Raw genomic sequence first — 26,977 nt, 5'->3', positions numbered from 1 at the left:
CTCAGGGTCTCTCATGTTTTTTCCTGCTCATCTTTTCCTTTAGAAAGAGCAGTTCTGACTATCACTAGAGGTGTGGGTCCAGCTAGTGAATGCAAACCAGGAGCAAGAAGGGACACATTATTGACCTTTTAATTGAAATCCAAGTTTAGGTTCAAGTCAGGTGTTTGTTTGGAAATGAGCAAAACTGCCCATTCTCCTGTGGAGGCCCTTGCCAAGCTCCCATTTATGCTTCTTTGAGCATGTCCCTGGATTTTTCCAGGGACAGTATTGCAATCTGCACATATCTCCATGAGAAACAGAATTTGGAACATTGTCGGCTGGGAGATCAATCCAGTCTGATGGCAGATGGGGCCCTGGCACAATACCTCAGACACCTAGCTTAACTACAACAGCCCTGACACAGGTAAGGCATGGATGGAGGCCATCTGGTTTGACTGGAGGTTGAGGGACAGAATCAGTGACCTGGGGAAACCTTTGTCTCCTAGGGGTTTAGGATCTGGGATTTTCAAATTGTGATGGAGCCATCTATGTGGCTGAAGAAGGAATTCAGGGACTGGCACAGGGTAGAGAGAGATAATAATATGTCAATGTGCCAGTCCTCCTCTCTGCAGCTGCTCCTCCTCTCCCCACTGTCACCCCCGCTAGCACAACCACTTGCCCTCTGTTTTGAAGCATTCCATACATCCCTCAAGGGGCCACCTCTTTTATGCAGCAACTCCTTTATGCAGATTTTGTTGTTTCTGACCAGGCTTCAGGCCTTCTAACTGTGTGGCTTCAATAGAGAGTGGTCACAATGATGAATAGTCTTGTGCTTATAGCAGGTATTATAGTTATTTAAGAGGACAAAATCTTTCCTATTATATGGGAGCATAAATCTTCTCTGGAGACATGAAGACTTTTACCAGAGGCATGCATATTTCTTTTTGATGATGTGATCCTGAAGGATGGTGCTATCAACTCCCAAGTTTGAGGTTTTTCTCAATTTTTTTAAGGCCACTTAATCTTGACAGCAGGGATTAAGTGAGGTAGAATCATTTGGGATTCTTCATGTGCACCTTTAGGGTAAGTATTAGTATGTTTGTAGTCATGGATAGAAAACAGGCCTTTGAATAGCTAGAGGCAAAGGGCCAGGACAGACTCCCCCCAGTAAGCAGACAGGACAAACCAACTCTCAGGAAGAGTCCTTCAGAGGGGCCATCGCTGCTGAAAAAGTAGGAGCTATTCATTTCAGAGACTCTGTCCTAGGGGGTGTAGGGCACCTTTCCAACCCACTTCTTGTCTGTGGACTCTCATTCAGTCTTATCATCCTCTAGATTGAGTTCCCTGCCTCCAGCTTCTCTCTCCTTCCAACCCATTGTCCACTCTTAGCCACACAGTGACCTTCTGACAGTGAATCTTCCCTTCCTCTGCTTAAATCTCTTTGGTAGATCTACTTATCCACAGTGTAAAGTCCAAATCTGAGGCCGTTGGGACCCCATGTCAATCTTCCCTTCTGACCTGAACTTTGGCTTATCTCTGAGCACCCTAAACTGAACATGTGCATTTCCATTTTTCTTCCTCTTTATAAACTTACGTTGCTTCTACAGCTTTGGTATGCAGCCCCTTCAGTTTAGAACGTCTCTTGCTTCATGGACACTTAGTTTCCCAGTCTCCCTGGGAGTTAGATGGAACTGGTAACTGTCCCGGGCAGTGGAGTATGGACAGGAGGGATGCCCACACTCACAGGCCTGGTTTCTAAATCCTCCAGTACCCTCCATATTCCCTCTTCTACTGGCTGGATAGAGAGGGTGCAGTGAGGCTCAGGGTGATAGAGCCATGAGAAAGAAGCAGCCATGGTCCCTGAAGACTATGTGGAGCTTAGCTTCCCTCCCACCAATGCCCAACTGACATTGAACTATGGGGTATTAAGGGACCGAGATTTGATTTGGGGGGTGCCTATTAAAATAGGTTGCCCATCCTGATCCATATGGCACCACCCAGAGTCATCCTTTGGGCTGGCAGTCCCTCCCTCCTGCAAACTCTGTCCTCTCTCCTCTGCTGCTCTCCAGTTCCTTGTTCATACCTTCAATGCTTTGTTTTAAAGTGTCTTGTCAGGCATCTGTCTCCTTACCTAGGCTGTGAATTCTCTTGGGACAGGGATTGTGTTTATTTATCTTGGTATTCTGTGTGCCTGGCTGGTACTTAAATACATGGTGAATGAATGTACCCATGTCCTTCTCCAGGAAATGGGACAATTGGGAATATATATAATTCCAGGAGGTTCTCCAAACACTATCTACTACTCTGAGGCCAATCATTCCTGTTTTTGTGCTCTTTCCACTGGCTCCAGAGTTCCATGGATTCTGAATCAGCTTCCCATGCCATGTGCCTGGATGATGGAAATACTGTATGTGGCTGATTTCTCTCCATTACCAGATGACGATTTTCCACATCAGCAAGCAATGAGAAAGATGGGAGCTGTCACTCTCCTCCGCTAACGGCCTTCTGACAGATCATGCATCTTGATGTAGCATGGGCTTTTTATCCCCTAGTGTTTGTGTGAAAGGGAGGGTGGGGTGGGTGGGAGCTAAGGGTAACTGTGTTGTGGGTGGCTCTGTTTTGGGGCTGAGCACTGGTTATGGGAGAAAATGGATCAAAGGGAAATTTAGGCTGATTCATCTCCCCTTCAAGTCCTCTGCTGAGCTACTTTCAGCCCCCGGGTGTGTGGATCTGTTTGAAAAGCACCAAATTAAAATCAATTCAGCATTTCATTGGGTCCCTACCCTGGGCAAGTCAAAGAGGGCATGGGCAGACTCATTTGTCAAAGACTTCTCCAGGGACTCCATATATCAGCCCCTTGCTTAGTCCAATATGCAAATCAGGATGGATGAAGAAAAGGAGGAAAATAGAGTAAGGGAGAAGGCAGTAGGGAAAACTCATCTTAAATTATAATATAATGGGGCATGAATCTGATTTAAATAAAAGATGAGGGGCTCAGGGATGGAGCTCAGTGGTACAGGGTGTGCCTAGAATGTGCAAGGTGCTGGGTTCAATCCTTAGCACCAAAGAAAGAACTATGTTTGAAGCAAGAAAGGAGGTGATGGTATCTTGCTCAAGGCAAAAAAAAAAAAAAAAAAATGTTCACTGAGCTCAAGAGCCATTTGTTTAGGAGATTGTCTTTTTTTGGAAGAAGATTTATCAATTATATGGTTTCTCCTTTTGGGTTTCAGTAGAGGAGTGTATTGATGAATCCAATTACTCCAGGAATGGGTGTTCCAGGCCCCTGACCACCCAAGATCCTACCATGGCAAGTATACCACCAGGAATGTGATAGAGTCTATCTCTGAAAATTCAGGATTGTGGAATGCTACAAAGGAATCACCTCTGAGCCTCTGGTCACTTAGGAATCTTAGCATTTGGGGGTCCCAGGAGGGGATATGGAGTTAGAAGTACTGAGCTTAAGGCCTAGGCCTACCTAAATGCAACTGTTTATATGTAACATAAACAAGTTAGCTTTCTTAGTTTTCTCATTTACAAAGTAGGGCTAAAAGAACCCACATGACATGATCTTGAGAAAGTTTAAATGAAATAACCTATGACTTTCCCTCCTTCCATTGAAAGTAAGAGATGCATCTCCTCTCTTGCCCCTGCCCATCCTGCTTCTGCCCTCTAGCCTGAGAGCCCACAGAAGCCTGCTCTGTGTCTGCCATCGAACCTCAGAACCTAACACTGACTCCACACAAGTTATAAAACCATGATGGCTCCTTGCGGAGAAGATGCAGGGATGAGAAAGATTCTTCCCCTTACTTCATTGACCACCCAGTTTTCTCTTCTAATGGATCCATTATTCTAATACCTTCCCACCATTCCTCTAGACCCACTTTCTCAACCTGAAGTCATTTCCACCCACACTGTCAACTACAATACCCTCTCTGAGAGGCATGATGGTATGGCTGAGACAAAGGCCAACCAGATGCAAGGCTATAAAAACCCCAATTTTCTGGCTCCAAAGAGGATTCATTTCAATCCAGTATGATTTGGGGAGGAAAGTCTGTTAAATAAAAATCAGCATCCTGGAGACAGACTAGAACAGCGAATAAGAAGTGAGTGAGCATGTTCTCTGCCCCTAAGAGCTTTCTATATGACAAGAAGGCTGGGACATCCTCATCGCACTGGCTAGGTGGGCAGAAGGTTTCCCAGGCTCTGGTAGTGCCTGTCCTAAGAGGGAGGGGCTGGGAGTGTGGAAGAAGCAAGTGAGGTGAAGCAAGGAGAAAAAGGGTGTTCCAAACAGAGGGAGGAAAAATGAACAAAGGCCCAGAAACAAGAAAGTAGCTGGCAGGTTTGCAAAGCAGGAAGCAGACTGGTTTGATTGCAGGGAAGAAGTGAGTGACACGGTCCAAGTTATTGGCTGGGACAGACCAGAGATGCTTGGGATACTGAAGGAACATGTTCCAACTTTATTCTATAGCCACGGAGAGACATTCATAGTTTCTAAGCAAGAACAACGTGGTCAGCTCTGGAAATATTAATTGGACTACACCACACAGGTTGTGTGGGAGGTGGCTGGAGGGCAAGGCTCTAGTGAGGTAACTATCAGCTCAGGGGAAGAGAAGTAGAGAGGAGGGGAGGGAATGGATGAGAGGGATGATTCAAGTGGACAAGTGGACTGGTAAGACTTGGTGACGGATGGACTATAGGAGTTGTTTAACTATGGGGGCATCACAGAAGCGGGAGGAAGGAAGAAACAGGGGAGGGAGAGAAGGAGCTGCAGCCTGGGTAACTGGGAAGCCATTGGAGAGAGAAGTGAGCTGGGGAGATGCTGGTTTGCGCAGAGATCCTAGCCAGAAGGCCCCTCCAGACACAGGAGAAGACAGGCCTTCCAAGCTCTGCTTCCTGTCAAGGACTTGCATCATACACTTGGCTCTTCAAGAACCCACAGCCTGCTTGTTCTGTCGCCTGATCGGTGGTTGGCTGGCCAGTAACCCCAGGAACACAGCTGCCCACTCTCCCCCTTAAACCACAGCAGAGGTCCTGGTGGCTCCCTTGTAAGCTTGTGTCCCTCAGAAACCACAATGTTATCTGCATAGCACCAGGTTAGACCCTGCTGCTCCATGGCCCCCTCCATGCTGGCTCCATGCTCACCGCAGACACTAGACAACAACAGTGAGATATCCAAAAAGGGTGTGAGAATCCTTATTCTGGTACCTTTTGCAGCTGGTGTTGACCATGTTCTTCACCATAAATATAACCATTTATATTCTGGAGTTTGTTGGGCGGATTATTTTTTTGACTTGGGACACGTCCCTAAAGACACAGTCCTGTGAGCATTGATATCAGTGTCCAGACTGCCTCTCTTTTCTCACTGGGTCCTCATCATGTGGCCCTGGGCTCTGTACAGATGCAGAGCTTCCCTCTGTCTTGAGAGCAGGTGTCTTCCTTTTTATTTTTTAAAAATATTTTTTTAGTTGTAATTGGACACAATACCTTTATTTTTATGTGGTGCTGAGAATCGAACCCAGCACCTTGCACGTGCTAGGCAAGCGCTCTACCCCTGAGCCACAACCCCAACCCAGCAGGTATCTTCTTGAAGGATACAGAGCCTTTGTTAACTGAGGACTTGGTGGAACAGTCAGGTACCGTTATTCTAACCTAATGCTGGTGGCAGGCAGGCCATAAAAATTTCCTGTCAAACTGCTGTGTGGCTTTCATCTCCCACTTCTCCAGAAGCATACAGCTGTCATTCAACGAGAAGATCATCATGGTTTCCTGACAGCTTCAAATTAGGAAGCCTTGCCCAAGGCTGGTGGATTTTGCTTTAGAAAACGTACAGCAGTCCACTGAGACTGGGTTGGTGTGCCTTCTTCTTACTGCACACTCAACATGGCCTTTCAGGTAGCTCTTCTGCCACTCTCTGGCGCCAGAGAGCACATCAGCCAGACAGTGCTCCAAAGGCAGATGTGCTACTCATGAAAAAAAAAAAATAAAAACCTCCAAGATCCTTGTCATGCATGACCCCTCAGTGAGGTATGGAACAAAATACTAAGTCCACAGGAGCCTGCCCATGGGTATTAATTACTACCAGAAGAATCCATGAAATAGTTTCACTGCAGAACCCCAGTGATAGCTAACCCCACTCATTAATCACTGCCATTTTCAGGGTATAGCACAAAGGGAGAGTGCCTGTGGGTGTCTGAGAAGGCTTGTTTGAGGTGCAGCAAGGTGCGGTGGGCAGTCCTGGATGGGGAATGAGAAGACCTGGGCTAGAGTGCTGACTTTTATAATAATTAGCTCAGGTGGTTCTTTTCTTTTTTTAAAATTTTTAGTTGATTTTTTAAAAATAAATGACAGTGTAATGCATTACAATTCTTATTCCACATATAGAACACAATTGTTCATATCTCTGGTTGTATATAAAGTATGTTTATACCAATTTGTGTCTTCATACATGTACTTTGGATAATGATGTCCATCACATTCCACCATCCTTGCTAACCCCCTGTCCCCTCTCTTCCCAAGTTAGTCAATCCCCAAAAAACAAATGCCGAATGTTTTCTCTGATTCACAGTGAGGTAGGGAGGAGAGCATGGGAGGAACGGGTGATTGTTTTCCATCTTTGCTCCAGTTTTCTCACCTGATCCCGAAGGCAACTTTCCAGAGGCATAGGGCTCTGATTAGGACCAGCTGAGAGTTATGGGAAGTTACAGGAGCTATATCTTGGATCTGCACAAGGGTATCTGCCCTCACTGAGTGGCATGGGGTCAGTTTGGCCCTGTAAAGCACTATCACTTAATACCGCTAGGAAGAAGAGAATCAAGGGGAAAAATGAATGTTAGTGTTTCTTCTCACGCATTCTGAGCTGGATGATTCCTAAGGTTATGTCTTAGATACCTGAACATGTGGCTATCCCTGGCCAGGAGGGAAGGTATCCAGAGGAATACTGACTGTACTCATTAATTTAAAAAAAGATCAAATAACTATGCACATGCCCTTGACACACATATAATGTAAATCAGTGATATTCAGATTCCTACTTGCAAGCCACATGGGGCCTTTTTGTGGGCAACCTGCAGCTCTCATAAGCCCTCAAATTTCTGTTTTTCTATAATACATTATCCTAGACTCTGCAGGGCATGCAGCAGTCATGTGGCTCTGTTGGTTAATGATGATTGCCAAAGTGGCTCCCAAGTCACGTGACTGAACACCACCAGTATAAATATTTAATATTGCTTATCTATGTGGAAATTCAATGTTTTGGTTCTACCGTCTGTCTGTCTTTTATATGCTCATTCACATAAATGTCTGTCTTATATTGCAAGCTTTGGAAGGCTGGGGCTGCATTTAAATTGTCTAAATGACATGAGAGAGAAAGAGAGAGAGAGAGAATCCCATATGGATAGATTTAATACATGCATTTTTTGATCTTGAGGAGGAAAAAGAAAGAAGAAATTCTCTTTCTTTCCAGTTTCTCCCTCTAATGCCTGGCCTTTTATCAGATTCAATATTGGAACCAGAAAATGGACCCTGTCCCTTGGAGTAGTGCTCTCTATTGATGATATTGAACCCTGTGCCACAGTGATAGTTTTGCAATTGATGCCTTCAAAAGGGATGCTCCTAGCAGCTGGGAGGGAGGAGAGTGGCAGCCACTACAGAGTTGAGACTCCACACCGTTCTAGTGTTTACCCAGACAAAAAACGGGGCTTGGAGACCAAAACCCAGGGGCTGCCCCACATTGGAAGCTGCATGGAGGGCAACAGTGACATGCCCTTCTCTAGCTGTTCTTCTGTCTTTTTGATCCTGAAATGTCTCTTGAGTATCATGTTTTTACTTTTTATTTGGTGGGGGGGGGTGGTTTCTATGACCAGTTGCAGTAGAAAGGCCCAATGCGGATACAGTTGTAGATAGGGACACATTGAAGGGCTGGGCTCCAACCCACTGCCTTCCCAGGGCCACTGGCATGCTGGATGGATCATATGAGTTTAGCTTGCTTCCTTTCTCCAGAGGGCCTGACTCCTCAGATGGCGGGCAGCAAGGTCGTGCCAACCAAACAGGAAGGCTGCAGAGCAATGCTTAATGCCATCCTAGGAAGATGCAAATCAAGAGACTTGTGATGTGAGACACTGACTTGCTATGAAGCTTTCGCCCCAACAGCCCACCAACCAGCTCTTGTCAAGGGCCTATGGATCCCCACATGGCTAAGTTCAACAGTTTCTAGTCCTCATCCTACTTGATCTCTTGGCAGTATTGACACTCCTTCCTCTGTTTTCCTTCCTGCCTCTCTGGACTCTTTCTTGTTGATTCTTGCCCATGACCCCAAATCCCAAACATTGGTGGGGCCCTGCTGTCGGTTCTTAGACCTCATCTCATTTGCTCCCTGGTGATTTCATGCAGACATATGGGTTTAAACATCTTGTGTGTGTTGTCAATGCCCCCAAAGTATAATCCAGTCCCAGATGTTAACCAAGGACATAGGTTTAGTCTCAATCACCCACTCAACATCTCCACTTGGAAGTCTCATAGGCATTTAAACTTAAAGGTCCGAGATGCCTTTCCCCCTATTCCTATACTGACACCTACTCTACTTATATTTTCCCTATGCCAAGCAATAATTCCATTCTTACATCACCTTGGAAAATGCCTGATTTCTCTCTTTCTCACATCCCAAACCCAATATCTCAGTGAATGATGCCACCCGAATTCTGATCTTATTACCTCCACGTTGGCTGAGACAAGGCACCATCATCTTTCAAGGTGGCAGCCTCCTGAGCAGACCCGCCCTTGCCACCTCCATTCTACTCAACACTTCAGCATGTGGCAGCCAGGGGTCCCTGTCAAATGCACCTCAGATCATGTGACTTTTCTGCTCAAAACCTCCAAAGGCTACTTGGCTTTCTTCTAGCTAACATCCATGTTCTCACAAGTTACACCAAATCCTCCTGGGTTCCCCTGGACCTTGTTGCCCGTCACTCTGCCTCTTTCCCTCCTTTTCAGTCTCATTAGCCTCTTTCTGTTCACGGATGCCCCATCCATGCTTCTGCCTCAAAGTCTTTTCATTGGCCTTCCCTCTGCCTGGAACATTATTTTTGCAAATATCTGTGTGGTTCCTTTCCTTACTGCCTTCAAATTTTATTCAAATGCCACCTTCTCAGTGAGATCTTCCCTGGTTGCCCCCATCTAACATTATATAACCTCTTGGCACCGCTAGGCCCATCCACACTTCCATCGTTCTCCATGGTACTCTTCGCTCTCTGATATACTATTTAATGTATTGTCTGTCTCCCCAGGGTATGGCAGGGATTTTTGACCGCTGGGTTTTATTGCTATATCACAAGTGCCTAGAGAAGTGTCTGGCAAAGAGCAGACCTTTCAAGGGTAGGTGGATGGATGAACTAGAAATTATACATAGTTATTGGCCCCTTCTTTTACTCATTTAGAGAAATGCCTCCCAACTTTTAATGCTTTGTCTCTATTGTCTTCCAACTCCTGTTTCTTCTACTTCCTTATTAGTTCCTTTAGCTTTTCCTAGGAAAGCTGAATACTTGGGCTATGCGTAGGTGTGCTCAGCCACCATGCAGTGATGTGTCATTGGGCTGTCCCTCCACTGTAGCCAGCTCTGCTTCCCAGGGCCTTATATCAGAGACATCTGGTACATGTGGACAGGGACACTCCCGGGGCCAAAAGTAGTCACCAGAGCCACAATGAGGTGATGATACCTTTTTGTCTTAAAAGACTACTTCATTTTTGAGCTGAAAAGAACTGACAAATATACCATCCTGTAATCTTTCAGTGATTTCAAAGGCTAAGATACTACACTAATTAAAACATACATCTAGTTTGTAGCAGAATTTCTCCTCTTGTATTTATTTCAAAGGGCAGAATATGAAGTTCTGAGGCTAAGAATATCATTTCCAAGCCATACTCTTGCCTTTTCTGTAAGTCTCTTAGGCTTCTGATTCCTTAATAATGAAATCGGATTGACTCTACTTTTAATTGGACTTCCCCAATAGACACCATCGTTTGGACTCTTTTCCTGGACTTATTCCTAAGTCTCATGTTCCATTTCTTCATGTCTACTTTCCATAACCTAGTTTGTTTGGAACTTCATTCCCTTGTCCCTCCCCCTGGAACTGTCCCAACAGCATTTCCACTCATGAAGGAGCCAGGCTCCCATTCCAGTCCTCCAAAGACAAGGCTGGCTGAGGACAAGAAGCAGACCCGAAAGGTCCTCCAGCCATAAGGAAGCATGGGAGAGGAACAACAGCCTCCAAAGTCTGATCTATCCATATTTACGAAAATCTTGGCAGAGACTCTGTCTATTGGGGTAAATTGTTCATTATGCTGTTCTCAGAGCCAGGCCAGAAATTTGGGTAGATGGACCTTGTCGGTATGATCTGTTGCTGCAGCAAGGAATACTGCATGCTAGAAGCTCTCCTTGGAATTCGTTCTTCTAGTGGGCAAAATGGAGAAGCAGCACACATCCCTGTGGAAGCTCTGGCTTTAGGCAGAGAACAGAATAACCATGTCTCTGTGGATGGCAACTGGCTGCTAAGCAAGTCATGGGTATTGTGTGTTTTTAATAACAACTGTTAAGAAAAGTAATCACAAGCTAGGGTTTCCACTTTGAATGTGAGTAAAGTGAGGAGCTGAAACAGCAATTCCTGTATTGGAGAGGTAAGCCTCTCTGTGGCCCACAGGCCGATTTATTTATTTACCATACCACTCAGTGCCACAAACTAATCAACTACCCTGCAGTTCCATCAACAATGTAATAGAAGCTGTCAGGCATTTTTCCAGAAAGACCCTCAGTGGCATCATTGCTCATTGTTATAATCCATCAAAGGCCCCATCTTCCAACTTGCAAAACTACTTAGTCGAGCATGAAGGCTTCCTTAAGTTATTAAATTATGCTGTAACCAGTCCCTTGTTATTTATGTGTTTTAATTTTGTATTTGTACCTTGAGCAGAGTTATCAGAAAGGGAGTAGTTGATAGATTTATTAAGTCAATCTTTGAAATGAGGGAGCAGAGATTCTGTTCTGTTAACATCCCTGGCAATCCTCTTTCTCTTCCTTTTCCTTCTGCTGGCTCTCCTCATCTCTCTCCCAGCTAAAGAAAAATTTCTGGCTTCCTACCCTTACTTGCATGGGTCCATCAAATATCCTGGTTGTCTTTTTAATCTGCTTGATTCCTTGACTATTCTAAATGCCCTGTGTTTAGGAACTGTTTGGGTTGCTGTAGAGTACAGAAATGTACCTGTTTAAACATGTAAAACAAAAGAAACTGCACACACAAAGAGTAGGAAAGAATGTTAGTTAGAGTCACTGAGTTCAAGGTCAAAGGAGATACACAGAACCCTTAGAGCTAACCCAATGGTTCTCAGACTTACTGCCCATCACAATCACCTGGAGGAGGTGTTAACCAGCAGATAGCTACTGGGCTTCCACCCTGCAATTTCCCAGTTAGTGAGTTTGGGAAGGGGCCCAAGAGTTTGCATTTCTAACAAGTTCCTAAGTGCTGTTGCTGCTGCTTGGTCCAGGGACCACACTTTGAGAGCCACTGGGCTACTTTGATAAGGGGCTGAATTTCCATGATTCATCATCTTGAATCTACTTGCAAGTTAATACATCTATCACTTTCATTTCTATCCTAGCTATAGCCTATCCAACAACCTGCCATGTGAAACCCCGAAGGAAGGGATTTGGCTCCATTTCTGTAATCTAATTGTATTCTGTCACATTCCTCTGGGATTCCTCCAATCTTCCCAGTTAGCACTTCCCCAGCTCCTTGAATCTAACCTACTTAAAAGAATCTTTTGACTCCTTTTCCTATGAGAAACCTCAATGGTGCTTGGAAGTCTATGGCAAGTTTGGAGAGAATACTATGCAGGTATAAAGCTTACCAGGGAGCTGCTTGGGGGAAACTGTTCTTTTTGAACAAACCAAGAGCAGGAAGCCTGCTCCCCTGCCTAAAGAGATGGAGTCAGGAGGAGGTTAAAAAAAAAAAAAAGACTTTTTAAAGAGAATTGAGAATTGCCTTAGCAAACTCTGTTTTATCAGATCAAAGATTCTAAAAGGAATGTGAGGTTTTATAGACTGATGGCAATTATTTCCCATCTGTGACTAATTCCTATGAGCAGCAAATGATTGCAATCAATGAGATAAATGTTGCTCCTGGAAGACCAAGTAGGGGCTGTAAAGAAAGGTTTGTGGTAAACATATTTTGGTTGACCTGCTGCTGTCTCCTCTCTCTCCTAGAACCTAGCCCCAAGACAGAAGATGGTTGCTCACTGTTTCGGGGCTTCTCCTCATCCATGCCTTCGTCCTCGTTCTCAGGGTCGATGTCTTCTGCCTGAGTGATCCAGTCCAGGTAGCCTTTGAGATCTTCTTCCAGCTGCTGTTTCTCTCTTAGCTTCTGGAAGTCTCCCCGAGCCTTGGCCTTCTCCCTCTCTTTGGAAAACTCTCTGGTGAAAGAAGGAGGGTGGGCAGGGCGGAGAGCACAGAGAAGGGTCAGGCATGGAAGGAGAGGTGGCGTCGCTCTAAGAACCCTGCCTGCGTGCCCCTGCTTTCCACAGACAGCCTTCTCTAGTCAGCCCAGGTTGTCTTCATAGATAGAAGAGACACTGACATGCCTGAGTCTAAAGGAATGGGTGAAGTCCATTTCCCTACAACATGATCACAGACTTTGCCTTTTTATAACAATTGGTCTCCAAAGACCTGAAAACCCCTCCCAAACAGTAACTAAAAACTCTCCAATAGTTATGGAATATGCATTTTCAGTATTCATCAACCCAGTATTATGTGGCAAATTAAAAAAACATATATCTGAGAATGGTCTTTAGGGGATTCAAGGTATTTGAACCAGTGAGGTGCCAGAGCCCACTCACCCACACTGGGTCCTGAGAGCCAGTTGTGTATGTTTCTTCCCATCTCTGGCTTCAGTGATGATTTTTTGGTAGCTTGAGAATCACCCATGTTGGGAATATTTACACCATGGAATTTGGCAGATGCTAAAGACCAGGGATTTCTCCCCAGAGAGCCAATTGTTAACTATTTACCAGTACTCTACTGACATGGATCACAGATATAATTGCCTCCATCTCTGCTCTCACTGCTAGAGTTCACCCTGCCACTGTCGGCATGCCTGGAAGGATTTCTAATTTAGGGAAGGTTCGTTCCCCTATGGAGCCAATATGGATTCCAAACACAAGAAAATGTCCTGGGGGCTTCCCTTTTGGTTAAACGAAAACAAAACAAAAAAATGGGAATAAAAAAAATACACAAAATCTAGTTGATAATCAAAGTTAAATGATATATTCAATTTAATAATGTGTAGCAAACAGAATTAGATTGGGAGTTGCTGAAAAAAAGGTCTATTTGGAAAAGTTCTCAGACATTGGATTTTTTTTTTTTTTACATGATTTGGTCCTTGTTTTCTCCTTACTTTCTGAGCAAAGATGGGTCTGGCAGCAGAACTGGGCTAGTTCTCAAATCTCAAAGCAAGTTGGTGCCTTTCCTTTCAAAATTGGTAAATGGAGGATTTCATTTTATATTAATAAGTTGTTTGGGGGAAATAGGGCCCTTGGTGGAGTGTGCGTGCGTGTGCGTGCGTGTGCGTGCATGCCCTGTCTTGGTTGATCTCTGGGAGGCAGGACACTTTCTTCCTTCTTTCATCAGCAAAGATCTGATTCAAGGCAAGAGGCTGCTGAAACCAGTGCAATGGAGTTTCTTGCACACGTCAAACACTCTACAGGAAAGGCACCTTGGAAGGAAGGACGGCACCAACAAACCTTAGAGGGACAAAAGACTTAGCTCCTAATTTGTCATGTAGGAGCTATTCTATCACCACTAACTTTCCAGTGTTTGAATTTGCCTTGGAGAGCACAGATTTTAGTTCTCCCCATTTTTATGGTAAAATGGAGTAGGGGCTGGAAGGGGTCTGGGGAAGTTTTTAATTGGGAGATTGTGGGGTCTCTCAAACTAATGAGCTTTGGTCAACTGCTGCCTCAATGACGCTCTGGTTTGGATTGAATTTTCTTCTTAAATTTGATTGAATCCAATTCTAATTGAATTGCACTTGCTATTTCTTGGGCTACCTGCCAACTAAAGGGTACCTTCATTTCCTTCCCAGGGAATTCATGCCAGGGACAAGGGACCAGATCTACAGCTCACAATAAAGATGGGGGCTTTGCCTTGCTTTGCTTCTGTCCTGCTTTTGCCATTGGGGGTGGGCAACAGCTCCTTCCTCCACACCTCTCTGAGCCTCTTGTGGCCTTGGTCTTGCTCTCTGGAGAGAGAAACTTCAGAATGTATTTTCCTTCCTGTGTAGATGAACTACAAAAATCTGTACTTCAAGGTGGCCTCTCCCTATTTCCATTCTCTGCTTCTTTCCCCTGGAGTGGGTTTGAGGTCTTAAGGGACTGAACTGTTAAGGGCTCACTTGAGCTATTTTGGATGATTTTGCAGAGGGTTCAAGGTTTGGTTGCCAAACATCTATTATCCTTCATTTGGAGTTAGGAGAATAGGACCTGGATCCAACTGGAGTAAGGATAAATGACCCAGTTTTAGAGCATTTGCCCCATGGAGTGAAAGCTCATCATTTAGACCTCAAACTTCTGGGGAACTAAAATAAACATCTGCAGGGAGAAGAGAAAAGCAAGATCTGTGTGGTTCTTACTGATCTGAAGACATTTTCTCTTATAGAAGAAGGATGCATTTGGGGGCTGGAGGTAGCTGGATGGGGCCTGAAGAAATGGAACAGAATGAGGCTCCTGTTGGATCCCATGGAGTGTGGGCATAGCCAGGCTTTGGCAGGGTGGAAGGTGAGCCATGTTTCCCTCGCCAGGCCCCTGTGGTAAGGAACGTGCTGGATGGCAGTGCCTGGCTCTCTTTATCTCTTTGCCTGGATGCCAGCCATGCGCCTGCTCTGGGGACTGAGCTAATGAAGACATGAAGCCCCAGCCTGACGGGCTGCACTGGGTCCAGGGACTGGAGCCGACGAGACAATCAGTCACCGCTGTGGGATTTGTCATAAGGCAGGAGTGCATTTCTTGCCAGAAATGGCCAATATGAAAAATGAGGGGTGGAGTGGAGGGCCAGGGTGCTGGTGCTCAGTCAGGTAAAACATGTGGCAGAAAATAACTGTGGAAAATCCAATCAATACCGACCACTGGGGCTCTAGGCCCGTTGATAATCAATACAGTCGATCATCATTATTTGTGGGTCTCATATTTACGAATTCTCCTATTCAGTAAATTTATTTGTAAACCCCCAAATCAATACTCAGGGCACGTTCATGGTCATTTATGAACATGCCCAGAATGACAACTTCATATGTTCACTTCATGTGTTCTCAGCTGAGGCCAAACAAGGTACGCTCTGCTTTTTTTCTTGATCCATTTCTCGTAATGTAAATGAATGTCCTTTTTATAGTCTATTTAGTGCCATGGATTTTTGTCTTGTTTTGTGGCATTTTTATGCTTTTTGTTGGTGGTTTTGCTGTTTAAAATGGCCCAAGCATAGTTATGAAGAGCTGTCTAGTGTTCCTAAGTACAAGAAGGCTGTGATGTGCCTTATGGAGAAATATGTGTGTTAGGTAAGCTTCGTTCAGGCATGAGTTGAAATGTTGTTGGCTGGGAGTTCAATGTTAATGAATCAATGATTGATACTAAATAAGGTATCTTTACACAGAAACACACATGGACAAGGGTGGGTATATACTGAGTGGTGGACAAAATGCTGTGACCAGAGGCTCACAGGACTCTGACCCTGTATTTCCCCTAAGATTGATGGTTCAGTATTCACTAATTCAGTGTTCATGGCTACATCATAGAACACAACTACTGCGAATAATGAGAATTTAATGTATGTGTGGCCAGCTCTTCTGTCCCCACCACAGGGCATGTGTGTCTGGCCTTTAATTGTTTTCTTCTTGGCCTGGATATTTTGTCTTGACTGGTGCCATGGTCCAGTTATACTTTCAGTTTGTAAAATGCCTACCTCTCAGGTCCTCTGCTTTTCGGAGCAAGAGATGTGTCCATTTCAAGTGAGTAAAAAGATGGGATGATTACGCATGTAAGAGATCCTGGGCCTTTTGCAAACTAAAAGTACGTATCTGAAGGCCTGTTTGCCATCACTTAAAGCGAAAGGTAACTGATTCCAGAGTGCAGACTTGCATCTGGTTATAGCTTCAAGTGCAGTTTCAAGAATCTCATTGTCACTGTTGTCATCTTAATTCTAACATGCTAGAGATTGAGATTTTTGGAAGGGAAAGTAATTATAATCCGATTTATCATCTATACCACTGCCAGTTTTATGACTTGCATTGGGTTTATGTGAAGGTCAGTAGATAATAACATGAAAGAAGGATTTTGAAAAATATCCCAAGAGATGTATATTCTTCAGACTTGACTCTAACTAGCCTCATCATAAATAAAGTGTTCTGGAGAGAATGTTCCAGATAAAGAATATCTAACCCTCAATGTTCAAAATATTTAAATTTCTTCCTTTCTAATGGAAACTTTAAGAATGCCATTCTTTCTCTTCATGAGCAGAATATACCGAGCACAATTTAATCTTTCTTGGCTGGATGAAGGACATAATTTTTCAGGATGATTACTGTGCTGGGCTGTAAAATAGTATCTTCCTTAATTGGTAGATGTAGGGTTCCATACCCTCTGTCCCCAGTCCAGAAGACTGCAGTACTATTGAGTTGGGATCCCTGCTCTGTCAAGTCCCATTTGCAGGGATGCAGCCCCCATGCTTAGCACTCCTGCCTTCTAGGTGGTCTCTGTAGCTTCTTTCTGGGACTGTTTCTGCTCCCCTGGTTGTGTCCAGGACCCAGACTGTAGATTGATTCTGCTGCCTGCCTTTCTGTTTGCCCTTCTAACCATGGCTTCTGCTCTTCACCTTCCCGTGACCTGAATGTAGTTTACAGACATTGGACTCATGGGTCAAATGGACTTGGGGAAGATATACCACAGGTTAGAGATAGAGGCTATGGATGCACATTGCTTGGGCTCAGTCCTGGATCCTCTATTTTTTACCTATTGAGTTTCCTCTTTGAAACCTCACTCTTCTTCTTTGTAGAATGGAAATATGAATAGCACCTAACTCATAGAGTTGTTGGGAGCAATAAGTGAGCTAATGCACCAGAAGTACCAAATGTAGAGCCTGATGCAGAATGGTGGCAACTGCCCATGCTGTCCTAGTGAATGTCGCATGGCTCTGAGACTTTTTTGAGTGCTTATGAAAGGTTTGGTTTATAATCAGAATTTTATAAGTGATGAATAAGTTGGTGTTTTGCCACAATATTGTGGTGACTATTATATCATCCTGGGTAATCAAAATGCTTGACTCCAGACATCACTACTTTGTGGTCAGCCAACAGAAGCCTGCTTCTAGTTTTTGTCACTGCGTGGGCTGTCACCAGAGTGGCCTTAGGAGAGGCCTCCCTGAACCAGAAAGGGGAGGTGTTCTCCCTCAGACATCTCTCTGCCTGGGCAAAGAGCCAATCTGTGATTCTAGAGCTGCCAGGAGCAGACTGCAGCTCTGGGAGTGGCCAGGTGGCAGGTGCTGGGAAAAGACCAATGTATGAACTCAAAGACTCACAGTTTCCGAAGTCAAAGAGCTTTCATGTTCTTGTTCTCTGTGAGTATCACTAAGCACCAGGTTTCAGGTGAGATGTTTTTACACACCTTTTCTCACTTGGACTGAGGGAGAACAGACATGGCTTCAGAATGACCTTTTCTCTGTCATCAACAGCTGCCGTCATTTGATTTCCCTGATTTGACAACACGTGGAAAATCATTCCTGTGGGAGGGGACAGTTAGTCTCCTGCAGGAGGGGCTCATTCTCCACTTCAGATGCCTGGAGGAATTTTACCTGCTGGGTTCGGTTCCTAATCTCCAAGAGAAGAAAGGGGAACTACATTCTCTTAAAGGGTTAGAGCTTTGGCCTGCATTATGGTCCAGAGTCCCTTAATGGACATCTAGCGATTCACCAGTGAAGATGGAAGTCAGGCCCTGCCTGAGTGCTGGTCCCATCCTGCCATTTACCAGTGAAGGGACATTGTCCAAGCCACTTAACATCTCTGGGCTCACATTCTCACCTTTAAAAGTAAAGGTTAAAAGTTTTTGGAACTGTGATGATTCTGTTCAGTAATTCCAGTTATGACAGGTACCAGGTAGATAATATTCATCACCGTGACACCACCGTTACTCAGTACTTACTATACAGCGGTCACTCTGCTGCATCTTACATGAAGGATTTCATGCTAACATCATGACTGATTATGAACTGGTTGTTATCATCTTCATTTTTTTTCATATGGGAAAACTGAGGTTTAAAAAAGTGAAGTTGCCCAACATTAGGTGCAGAGCTGGGTACCCAAATTTCTGTCCTGAATGGGTATAATGAGGGTTTTCCCTAGACATTCACGTATAAATCCAGGGCATTTTCTTGTGTTGGAACAAAAAAAAAAATTAAAACTAAAAATAAAAACCTTTTTACCCTCCAGGCAACTAACTAATCAGGGGATTCCATTATTCTACTCATCACTTTTATTTTTTTGTTTGTGTGTGCGTGTGTGTGCTCGGTGTGTGTGGTGATGGGGATGGAACCCAGGGCCTCACACATGCTAGGCAAGTGCTCTACCACTGAGCTGCACCCCTGCCCTGCTCATTGTTTCTCACCCTGTTGGAAAACACTTGTCTCCCATGTAGCCTGCCCTTAGCAAAAGGTATAATGCCATCAAGGGCCCTTATAGGCCATCTGCCATGGAAATGGGTGGGGTGAGATCCTTTCCTTCACCCAGTTCCCAAGAATGAACCCCGTGTCCCTGCATCATATTCAACTGCTCTAGTTGGGAACAGCTCTGCCCTGCTTCTATACTGAGAATGGACAGAACCTCTCCCCTCAAGCCTGAACTCTCACCAGCCCCCGTGTTCATGTCCCTGTACCTCCAGGGAAGACTATCAAAGCAGCTGGCTTGTTCAAGCAGAGCAGGAATAGATTAATCCCACCCCCCAAGGAGCAAAGGCAGCAGAGTAGGTTGCCCATGAGTGGTCACCAGGAGCATTTAGGTGGCAGGCCTTGGCATGGCTGGTGTGGACTGGTGAAGAAGAGAGTGAGCTGAAGAAACATCCCAAGCCTCCCGGTGAAAACATGGCTGTCCTCAGGGCCACGTGACGCCCCCCAAACCATGTGCTGTCTCTGTCACTTTTACTTTTTTTTTCCAGAGGGGGTTACTGAAGATTAAACCCAGGGGTGCTTGACCATTAAGATACATCCCCAGCCCTTTTTATTTTTTATTTTGAGACAGGGTCTTACTAAGTTGTCCAGACTGGCCTCAAACTTGTGATCCTCCTGCCTCAGCCTCCTGAGTTGTTGGGGCTATAGGCCTGTGCGACAACACTCAACCTGTCACTTTTAGCTTTATATGAGCAAGGGCTGAGATCAGGTAGATTTTATATTGTAGCCAACTAGGTAAATTTAAAGGAAAGTAAATTCCATCTCCTCTACTGTCAAATAACCTATGACTTTAACTAATTAAGTGTCCTTTCCATTCAGAAAGGGAAACATCAGTAATAAATTGAACAGTCTATGAATTAAAACTGAAGATAATTAGATTTTTGGTCTGTGTTTGTTTACCATATATGTGTGTGTGTGTGTGTTTGTGTGTGTGTTTATATGGATATGTGTGTGTATATATGGATCAAATAAAACTTGCATGCTAGACAAGTGCTCTACCACTGAGCTACACTGTCAGCCCTACTTATATTTTAAACCAAATTATTATTACCCTGGTCTGTTCACCACTGAGTAAAAGTGATCTGAAATTCCCAATATTAGCCTGCAAATAGTAACTGGCCCAAGAGATAAGGCTACTTATCTGCAAGACTGCTATGTATGCTGAAAGCACTTCCTGTATGAGTCCTCCCTCAAATTCCTGCTGCAAGCCCTTTCTACTCAAGGGTCTCCTCATGCTGCTCTGGAGGCTGAGGTTACTGATACACAAGGAGAAGCATCCTGCCTGTCTTAACAGGAAGGGGATTTGATGAGGAGAGAGGCAGGACTAGGCATCTCTTCTCCATCATCTATCACTTAAACCAGTGGACTCCTTCTTGTGCATTTGACCCTTTACCAGCCAGGCCAAGGACATTCACTTCAAGGCTCCCAAGGTAACCCCTTATCCCAAGTTCATCAGAGCCAGAAAAGGAAAGAGCCAAGAATAGCGGAAAGAATGAATAAAAATAAATGGAAAAATCAAGACCTTTTTCCTTGGTCCTGCTTACCCGCTAAGAACACCGAGAACCAAGTTAAGTACAAAAAATGACCCTATGATGATTAGTGTAACAAAATAGATCCAGGGCCAGTCCCTTCCTACGGCATCATTGACCTGGAAGAATGGAATGATAGTTAGTGAGGCACACATAGCAACCGAGCATGGCCAAGTGCCAGCCACCAGCTCCCCAGACGCTGACCCGAGCAGCGCAGGGACCCGAGGATCCTCTAGGTGCAACTCAGAGGCCAAACAGCCTGCCTGGCCAACGGATCAGAATTTGTGGTTGAATGGAGACTTTTTTTATTCTGGTTTTCCTGGGCCCATTAAGGTCCTATTCCTGAGGATCCTGGCAATGGTCATAGTGGAACCTGGGACCTTGCTCGGCTGCATTGTAAAGAGGACATAAAAATGGTCAGCTTACCCGCTCAACACACCGAGAACCAGATTTAGAACGAAAAAGGATCCAAAGATGACCAGACTGACAAAATACACCCAGGGTAACTCATAGCCCATAGCGTCCTGCATCTGGAAAGATGAAGGAAAGTTAGGAAAAAGAAAGCAGAACTGAGTTAAAGCAAAGAGGCAGGTAGAAAGGTGTGTGAAACATATCTGGAGGAGACAATGGGACCGAACTTGTGGATCAGGATCCATCATTACCCTTGGCTTCATCTCTATTCAGAATACTTGCCCGTGACCCTGATCTGAACTGTGAAGGGACTTTGCAGGCTCTCTCTCTTAAGAGGAATCTTGCCTTCCTCTCTCTGTTGTTTTATTTTCTGGAAAAGAAAAATTTATCCAATGTTTTCTATTCACTGGCCTAACAAGGTAGGTCACCTCAAAATATAATTTCTAAGCTGTGGGATAGATTTACCTCAGTTGGGTTTATGTGGCCATCAAATCTTCTGTTGTACCTTGAGGCATCCTGACCTTGGAGTGTGAAGCATGTCAGCTTTTACTGACAAAGCTGGAGAACTGATGCCTTCCAGGATGTATGAGGAAAGAGATCTTCCTAAAGGCTTGCCACCTGGACCCTGGGCTATGCCCAGAATCTAAAGCTGAATCTCAGTGCTCCATAAGCTGTACAGGCCATGGGCCAGGAAAGGCAGCCAGTTTGGTATAAGCATTCAGAGAAGGGTCCCTGTGCCTGTCACCACAGCCGAGATAAAGGTGGTGTGTATAGCCAGAGGTATGCCAGAGCTAACTCTTATGGCTGTGGAGAATTCAGTGTGTATCTCTTCCCAGCTCTGTGTTCAGTGACTTCACCTTGGCAGCTTGACAATGACCATGGTGGAAGTATTTACACCACAGAAATGGACAGCTACCTCAACTTCCTGTCCCTTGAAGCTGGAGGGTGGACATGAAGAGAGATCACAGATCAATGTTTTTATCAAAGAAGAAATTCATTTTGATTGTTCCTCAAATCTACTTATTCTGATGCTTTATGAGTGTACTAAACAGGTCTAATCCTACTGTCCTAAACATGAACCCAACATTTTCTACGTGAAATTAGTTTATAAACCCCAAATTCCTAAGTTCCAAGCTTCCTGAATGACTTCCATCAGTGGAAGTCATCTTAAAGCATGATCCAAAATAATAGCAGCATCCTGCATCATGGGGACCTTGTTTGGTCCCCACTCTGAAACTGAGGTTGGGCCCCAAAACCCATGTTTTTACAAGCCCCTAGGTAATTCTGATGCATGCTAATGAAGTTTGAGACCACTGACCTACCATTCTCTCCATAGTTCCCAACCTCATCTATAACAGCATAATAGAAATTGTGATTTTCCCCATTTCTCCATTATGTTGTACAGCAGCAGCATTGCTCAAAGTGTGGTTCCCAAGACCACCAGCACCAGGATCATCTGGGAAAACTGACAAAGCAGGTTCTTGGTCCTGTTCCCAGTCCCAAGAGCTCAGTATGGCTCATAAATCTACATTGTAATCAGCCCAAGTGGTTCTAAGGTATGCTTAAGTTTGGTAACCAATGCTGCTATTTCCACTCCACATGCCTTAGTGAGTCGTGGTATATTAAGGTTCTCATCCCTCAGGGCTTCTTAGACTCTCAAAACCTATCCAGGAACTGAAGTATGCTGGTAAATATTATGTACTCCGTGTGCTGTGAATAAAGAAGATTGAGAAGTATTGAGAGATCTACCTAGTCTCATAGGTTTGAAGTATTACATCCCAATATGTTCTTTATGAATCCATTAATACTTATTTTTTTTTGCATGGAGAAATTCACCAAATATAGTCATAGCATTTAATGCAAAAATTGTATCTGTGGATCATTGGTTTGAACTGAATTAATGAGGAAGAGAAGAGTTCCCAACCTATGTCCATATAACCATATCACAATTAAATTCAATTTAACCAATTTATTGAGCATTCCCATTTCCACCTACCCTGCTCTGTTGTTTCCATAGGACTTATCACTTTACAACTGTGCAATTTATTTATTTATGACAGTTATTATTTATTGTCTTCCATGCTAGATTGTAAACTACGCAAGCTTTGTGCACTGGTGAATCCCATGTGCTGGAACAGTGCCTTGCATATGGTAGGTACTCAGTAAATGTTTGTTGAGTGAATACATGAATTTAAGATGTGCTAGGTGGTGTGCTGTAAATGGGAAGCCTTCTTAGCAGGGAAACTTAAGTAAAAAGTAATTACAATGACAGGGGTGGTAAATGCCAATTGTAGGAGGAAGTAGGGAAGACTGGCTGGATGAGGCTGAGCTGGCGAGAGCCAGACCAGGCAGGGCTGTGTGAACTTCGTACTGTGGAGTCACTAAAGGCAAGTGGAGTGAAGGAGCAGGAAGGAAGCCCGGAGTCCATGTGATCCTCTGACGGGAATGGGGGTTTCCTAGGAACTTGGCCACTGTTAAAAATAGAGCGTGCAGCTGTAAAGCCTTCCTGGCTGTGGGATGGAGGATTTTCTCAGTGGCTGCACTACTAAAATATCCAGCAAAACAGCAGCTGTTGGAGAAGCAGGGCAGAAGGTCTTTGGTGGGGCTGGGTGTGTGTGTGTGTGTAGGGGGACTCTGTCCCGTCACAGGGAGCCTGGGAGCCTTCCTTTGGCCAGAAGGCATGTCTGAACCAAGAATGCAAAGGAAACCAGACCTGAGCAGAAGAAAAACAACATCACACAACACAAGCTGAGGAAGGATGGGTGAAGTGAGAATAGGGAGAGAAAGGTGTGGGAGCTACAAGACGCCGCCACGGTGGTCTTGCAATACTGGAGTATGCACGTCTCTCTACTATGGCAACGTGAGCAGACCCTTTGCCTACTCTCAGGAGCAGTCACATTCAAATCCATGTTTGTTCACCAAGTCACTGAGTGACTACAACGTGTAAGGTGTGGGTTCTGCTACAGATTTGAAGATGGCCCGAGATGGGATCCCAGGCATCGGCCAAAGAAGGACTTCTCAAGTCAGGAGTGTCCTTGTGGCTTTTCCTTTCTCAGGTTGTTATATCCTGCTAATAAAGGTCAAAGCAGTTCTTACCTTTCCTCTAAATTAGTGCTTCTTTAATTTGGGGGAAAGTAGGAGGTCAGGAAACACTGATGAAAACTATGAACTGTCACCAAAAAATGTGCCCATCCATGCAGCTTTCTGCACATAGTCTCAAGAGGCACTGAGCCCCTGAGGCCCATGCCTGCGCCCCATGTTACTGACTTGCTCTAATGATCAATGGGCTTATTTCATCCGAACTCCAAAGGAAAGCTTTCTCTTCGTGTGAGCCACGGAGTCCATGGTGGCAGAGGTCTGTTTTGAACAGGTTCCCTTTCCCTATCCCTGGATCACACGCCCCCTATCCCCCACCTGCTGGCACAGGACAGGCGGGAGCAGCCAGTCCCAGGAGGAGATGGTGTGCTCATCACAGTTCACCCTCCCAGAGCTGCCTCCAGAGCCTGGGCAGATGGTGAGTGGGAGGGAGGACTGGTTGGCAATCCCCCAGCCTCCCCAGAATGAAATCTCTCCTCACTGGTGCCTCATACCCCCCTAAACTTGGTGAACATTTTACTTCACCAAAAACAGCCCCCAGGCCACACAAACCCACAAGGCTTGGAGATTGTCTTGGGCCCTTGATTACTATGGGCATCCTTTCCTATGTGTCACACACAAGGCTGCAGTGTCATTATGGACCTCCAGTAGATGGAACTCTGGACCTGAAGTTTGTCATCCCACAGATGGCCAGGGCTGTAAGGAGGAAACCCATGCTCTCCACCTTCCCTGTAGTCCTACATGCCTTCTTTGGCTGTGGGATAGTTACTTTAGAGGTTCAAGGTGGGGACTAGCAGGTGAGGGCTGAGAGGGGGACAGTAGAGAGATGGAGGAGCTTCCAAGGTGGTCCTAAGAACCCCACCGCTCCCTGGATGAGCAACACTTGGCTGCCCAGAAGGCGTATCTCTGGTGCTCCAGTGTGAGGGGAGAGTGCTCCCTTTTTTCTTTCTCCTCCTTATTCTGGGCCACCTACTTTTGGGGGGCAGGCTGGGTAGAGAGCACACAGTGCTGGGTGGCTTTGAAGTAGGACGATGCCTGGAGTGATAAGACTCATGTCTTAAATCAGCTGGAATGCACTATTAAGAAGGGGGAGAATAAAGAAAGTCATATTTTAAAAAACGACCCAGATTGCTGACACCCTTATTTAGAAGTGAAAACAGATAGGTCTTCTCAAACCATTAAGCTGGATGTTTCTTAGGTCTCTAACAAAGGAGCCGTGTGATTTCCCCAAGGAGGCACCACAGGGAGGCATCTTGATGTCCACCATCTGCAGTTCGGGGGCCCCAGGTCCAAGAACTAACAGGATGACCCCTGCTTTTGCTAAAACACATGGCCCTGCTATTCTCAGTCTATGGAAAGAATAAAGGGAATGCTGAATGAAAAATACCAAAAACCCTTCTGAAACCAGTACCTAATTCCTCGTAGGAGTCCACAACCTTAAATCTTTTAATCTATCATTTATTTTCCCCCAAAAAATAAAAACACGAGGAATAGCACCTCTCTGGCTTGTTCCCTTGGGACCTTTCCTGATCCTAGCTGATCTCCGTGGGTCTCCATGTCATTTGTTCCTTCTCCTATAATGTTCTTGGTACAGGCATCATAGATCCAAAAAGACTAAATAGTTGCAGCAAGTGCCAAGAGAGGCCATTTTCTGTCAAAAGGCAGGAGGTACAAGCCCATAAAAGTCACAGTGCTTTCCACGGAGTGTCATTAGAGGACACGATTTGCTGACAGTGAAGGCCAGTCAGCCCAGGGCAATGCTCCCTATGTCGGTGACTCTTCATGATCCGTGTCACTGGAATGTGAGTGTCTACCCGGTGGGTCACTGAGTGAGCAGTAAGTGGGAAAACAGGTTTCATCTCACTCCCTTCTACCCCTGTACCTTTTTATTGTTGTTCAGAAAATTCCTGTCTCTGAGCACAAGTAGAAGCCTCACTTATGTGGGCTTCTTAAGAAAACAACAGACTTCTAACACCAAGGCAAGCCAACAAATCAAATTCCTCCGTGTATTTAAAAAAAAAAATCCCTGAAATCAGATGGGCTCATGCAGTGATGCTGTGAGGGAGGTCAGGAGCCAGGGAGCATGGTGGCCTTGGTCTGAGCACCTGTCCAAGGCATAGCTGGCTCACAGCCAGAGATGCTTACAGCAGGCCGAGGGGCCCAGGCTGATACCTCCAGCTGCACCTCAGCAGCCTGCAGACGTCATGGTTGAGAACACTTTGGGGTGGCCCAGCCGTTTCTTGGGTCTGATGAGAATCTAAAGCACAGGTTACTTTAGTGCCCCAAACTGTGAAGGCTTCCTTCCCCTAGCCATAGGCACCTGCTCTCATTCCTCATACAGCCTCGGGATCAGTAGAATCCCACTCCCCCCAGAGCATTCTGTGTCCCTGCACAGCTCTCTGCACTTCTTATCACTAAGCCCCACTCCTTCACGTGTTCTGTACCGCTTCAGTTAGATCCCAAACTCCTGGAAGGCAGGCCGTATTCTTCTGCATACCACACTTTGCCTTATGCTCACTCAGCCCTGGGAATATAGTAAATGCTCAATAATGTTGCTAAATTGAATTATTGAATATTGAAGCTTATTCATCTAAAACCAATGAAATGAGTGAAATATACTCAATAAATGAATGAATTAATTAAAAAATAAAAGAGGTGCTAATTCTCTTTCTTTATGTGTTTATGAATCATCAATTTATTGTTGAGCTAGTGGATTCTCTGTTTAAATCAGCACAGGTACTAAATGGGTGATACTCTGAGATTAAAAGTTGAAGACTACAGAGTCTCTTCTTCCACTCCCATGAGGAGCCCAAGAGCTGAGGATTTTCTCTCAGTAATTCCCGTAGAATGGCTATTGGCTCATCAGCAGAATTCAGCTCTGCCCCTTAAGCTTTTGTGACATCTTTAGACGCGTGTTCTATATTCTACAGTGAAAGATGGTGGACTTTTTAAAGCAAGGTGGAGTGGAATAAATAGGATAAAACACCCAAATTCAACCTGCTTAGATGAAAAAGACTTTTGTCATAATTAAGGGAATTAGTGGCTGTGTGTGTGTGTGTGTGTGTGAACTTCGAAGGAGTATGTTCTCTGCATGTCTAGACATGTAAAGGGGACGGCAAAATGAAGTGTGGAATTGACAACTGACTGGGAAAACAGGTTTCATCAGGTTTGCTTCTACCCCTGTTCCTTTTTATTGTTGTTCACTGAAAATTCCTGTCTC

The 26,977-nt window shown here is 44.9% G+C and overlaps 1 protein-coding gene across 35 annotated transcripts in view; it reads right to left on the bottom strand.

Moving 5' to 3' along the window:
- The window catches only part of Cacna1c (calcium voltage-gated channel subunit alpha1 C), a 699,954-nt gene that overhangs the window by 158,892 nt on the left and 514,085 nt on the right, over nucleotides 1–26,977 (bottom strand). For 20 of the 35 annotated variants that reach the window (XM_058584159.1, XM_058584172.1, XM_046459854.2 and 17 more), the window contains exons 8-9: nucleotides 20,677–20,780; nucleotides 12,263–12,435 (exon numbers count right to left, since the gene is read on the bottom strand). In XM_058584159.1, coding sequence (XP_058440142.1) covers nucleotides 12,263–12,435; nucleotides 20,677–20,780 — 277 coding nt within the window. Of the gene's footprint in view, nucleotides 1–12,262; nucleotides 12,436–20,265; nucleotides 20,370–20,676; nucleotides 20,781–26,977 lie in introns of all 35 variants that reach the window. The other 15 variants (XM_058584157.1, XM_058584165.1, XM_058584160.1 and 12 more) reach the window with 1 other exon arrangement.

The sequence above is a fragment of the Marmota monax genome, unplaced genomic scaffold (genome assembly GCF_021218885.2).
Source record: "Marmota monax isolate L192 unplaced genomic scaffold, Marmota_monax_Labrador192_F-V1.1 WCK01_AAM20220418_F8-fsc00163, whole genome shotgun sequence".
Taxonomy (NCBI): domain Eukaryota; kingdom Metazoa; phylum Chordata; class Mammalia; order Rodentia; family Sciuridae; genus Marmota; species Marmota monax.
This window is presented reverse-complemented; position numbering and strand designations above follow the sequence as displayed.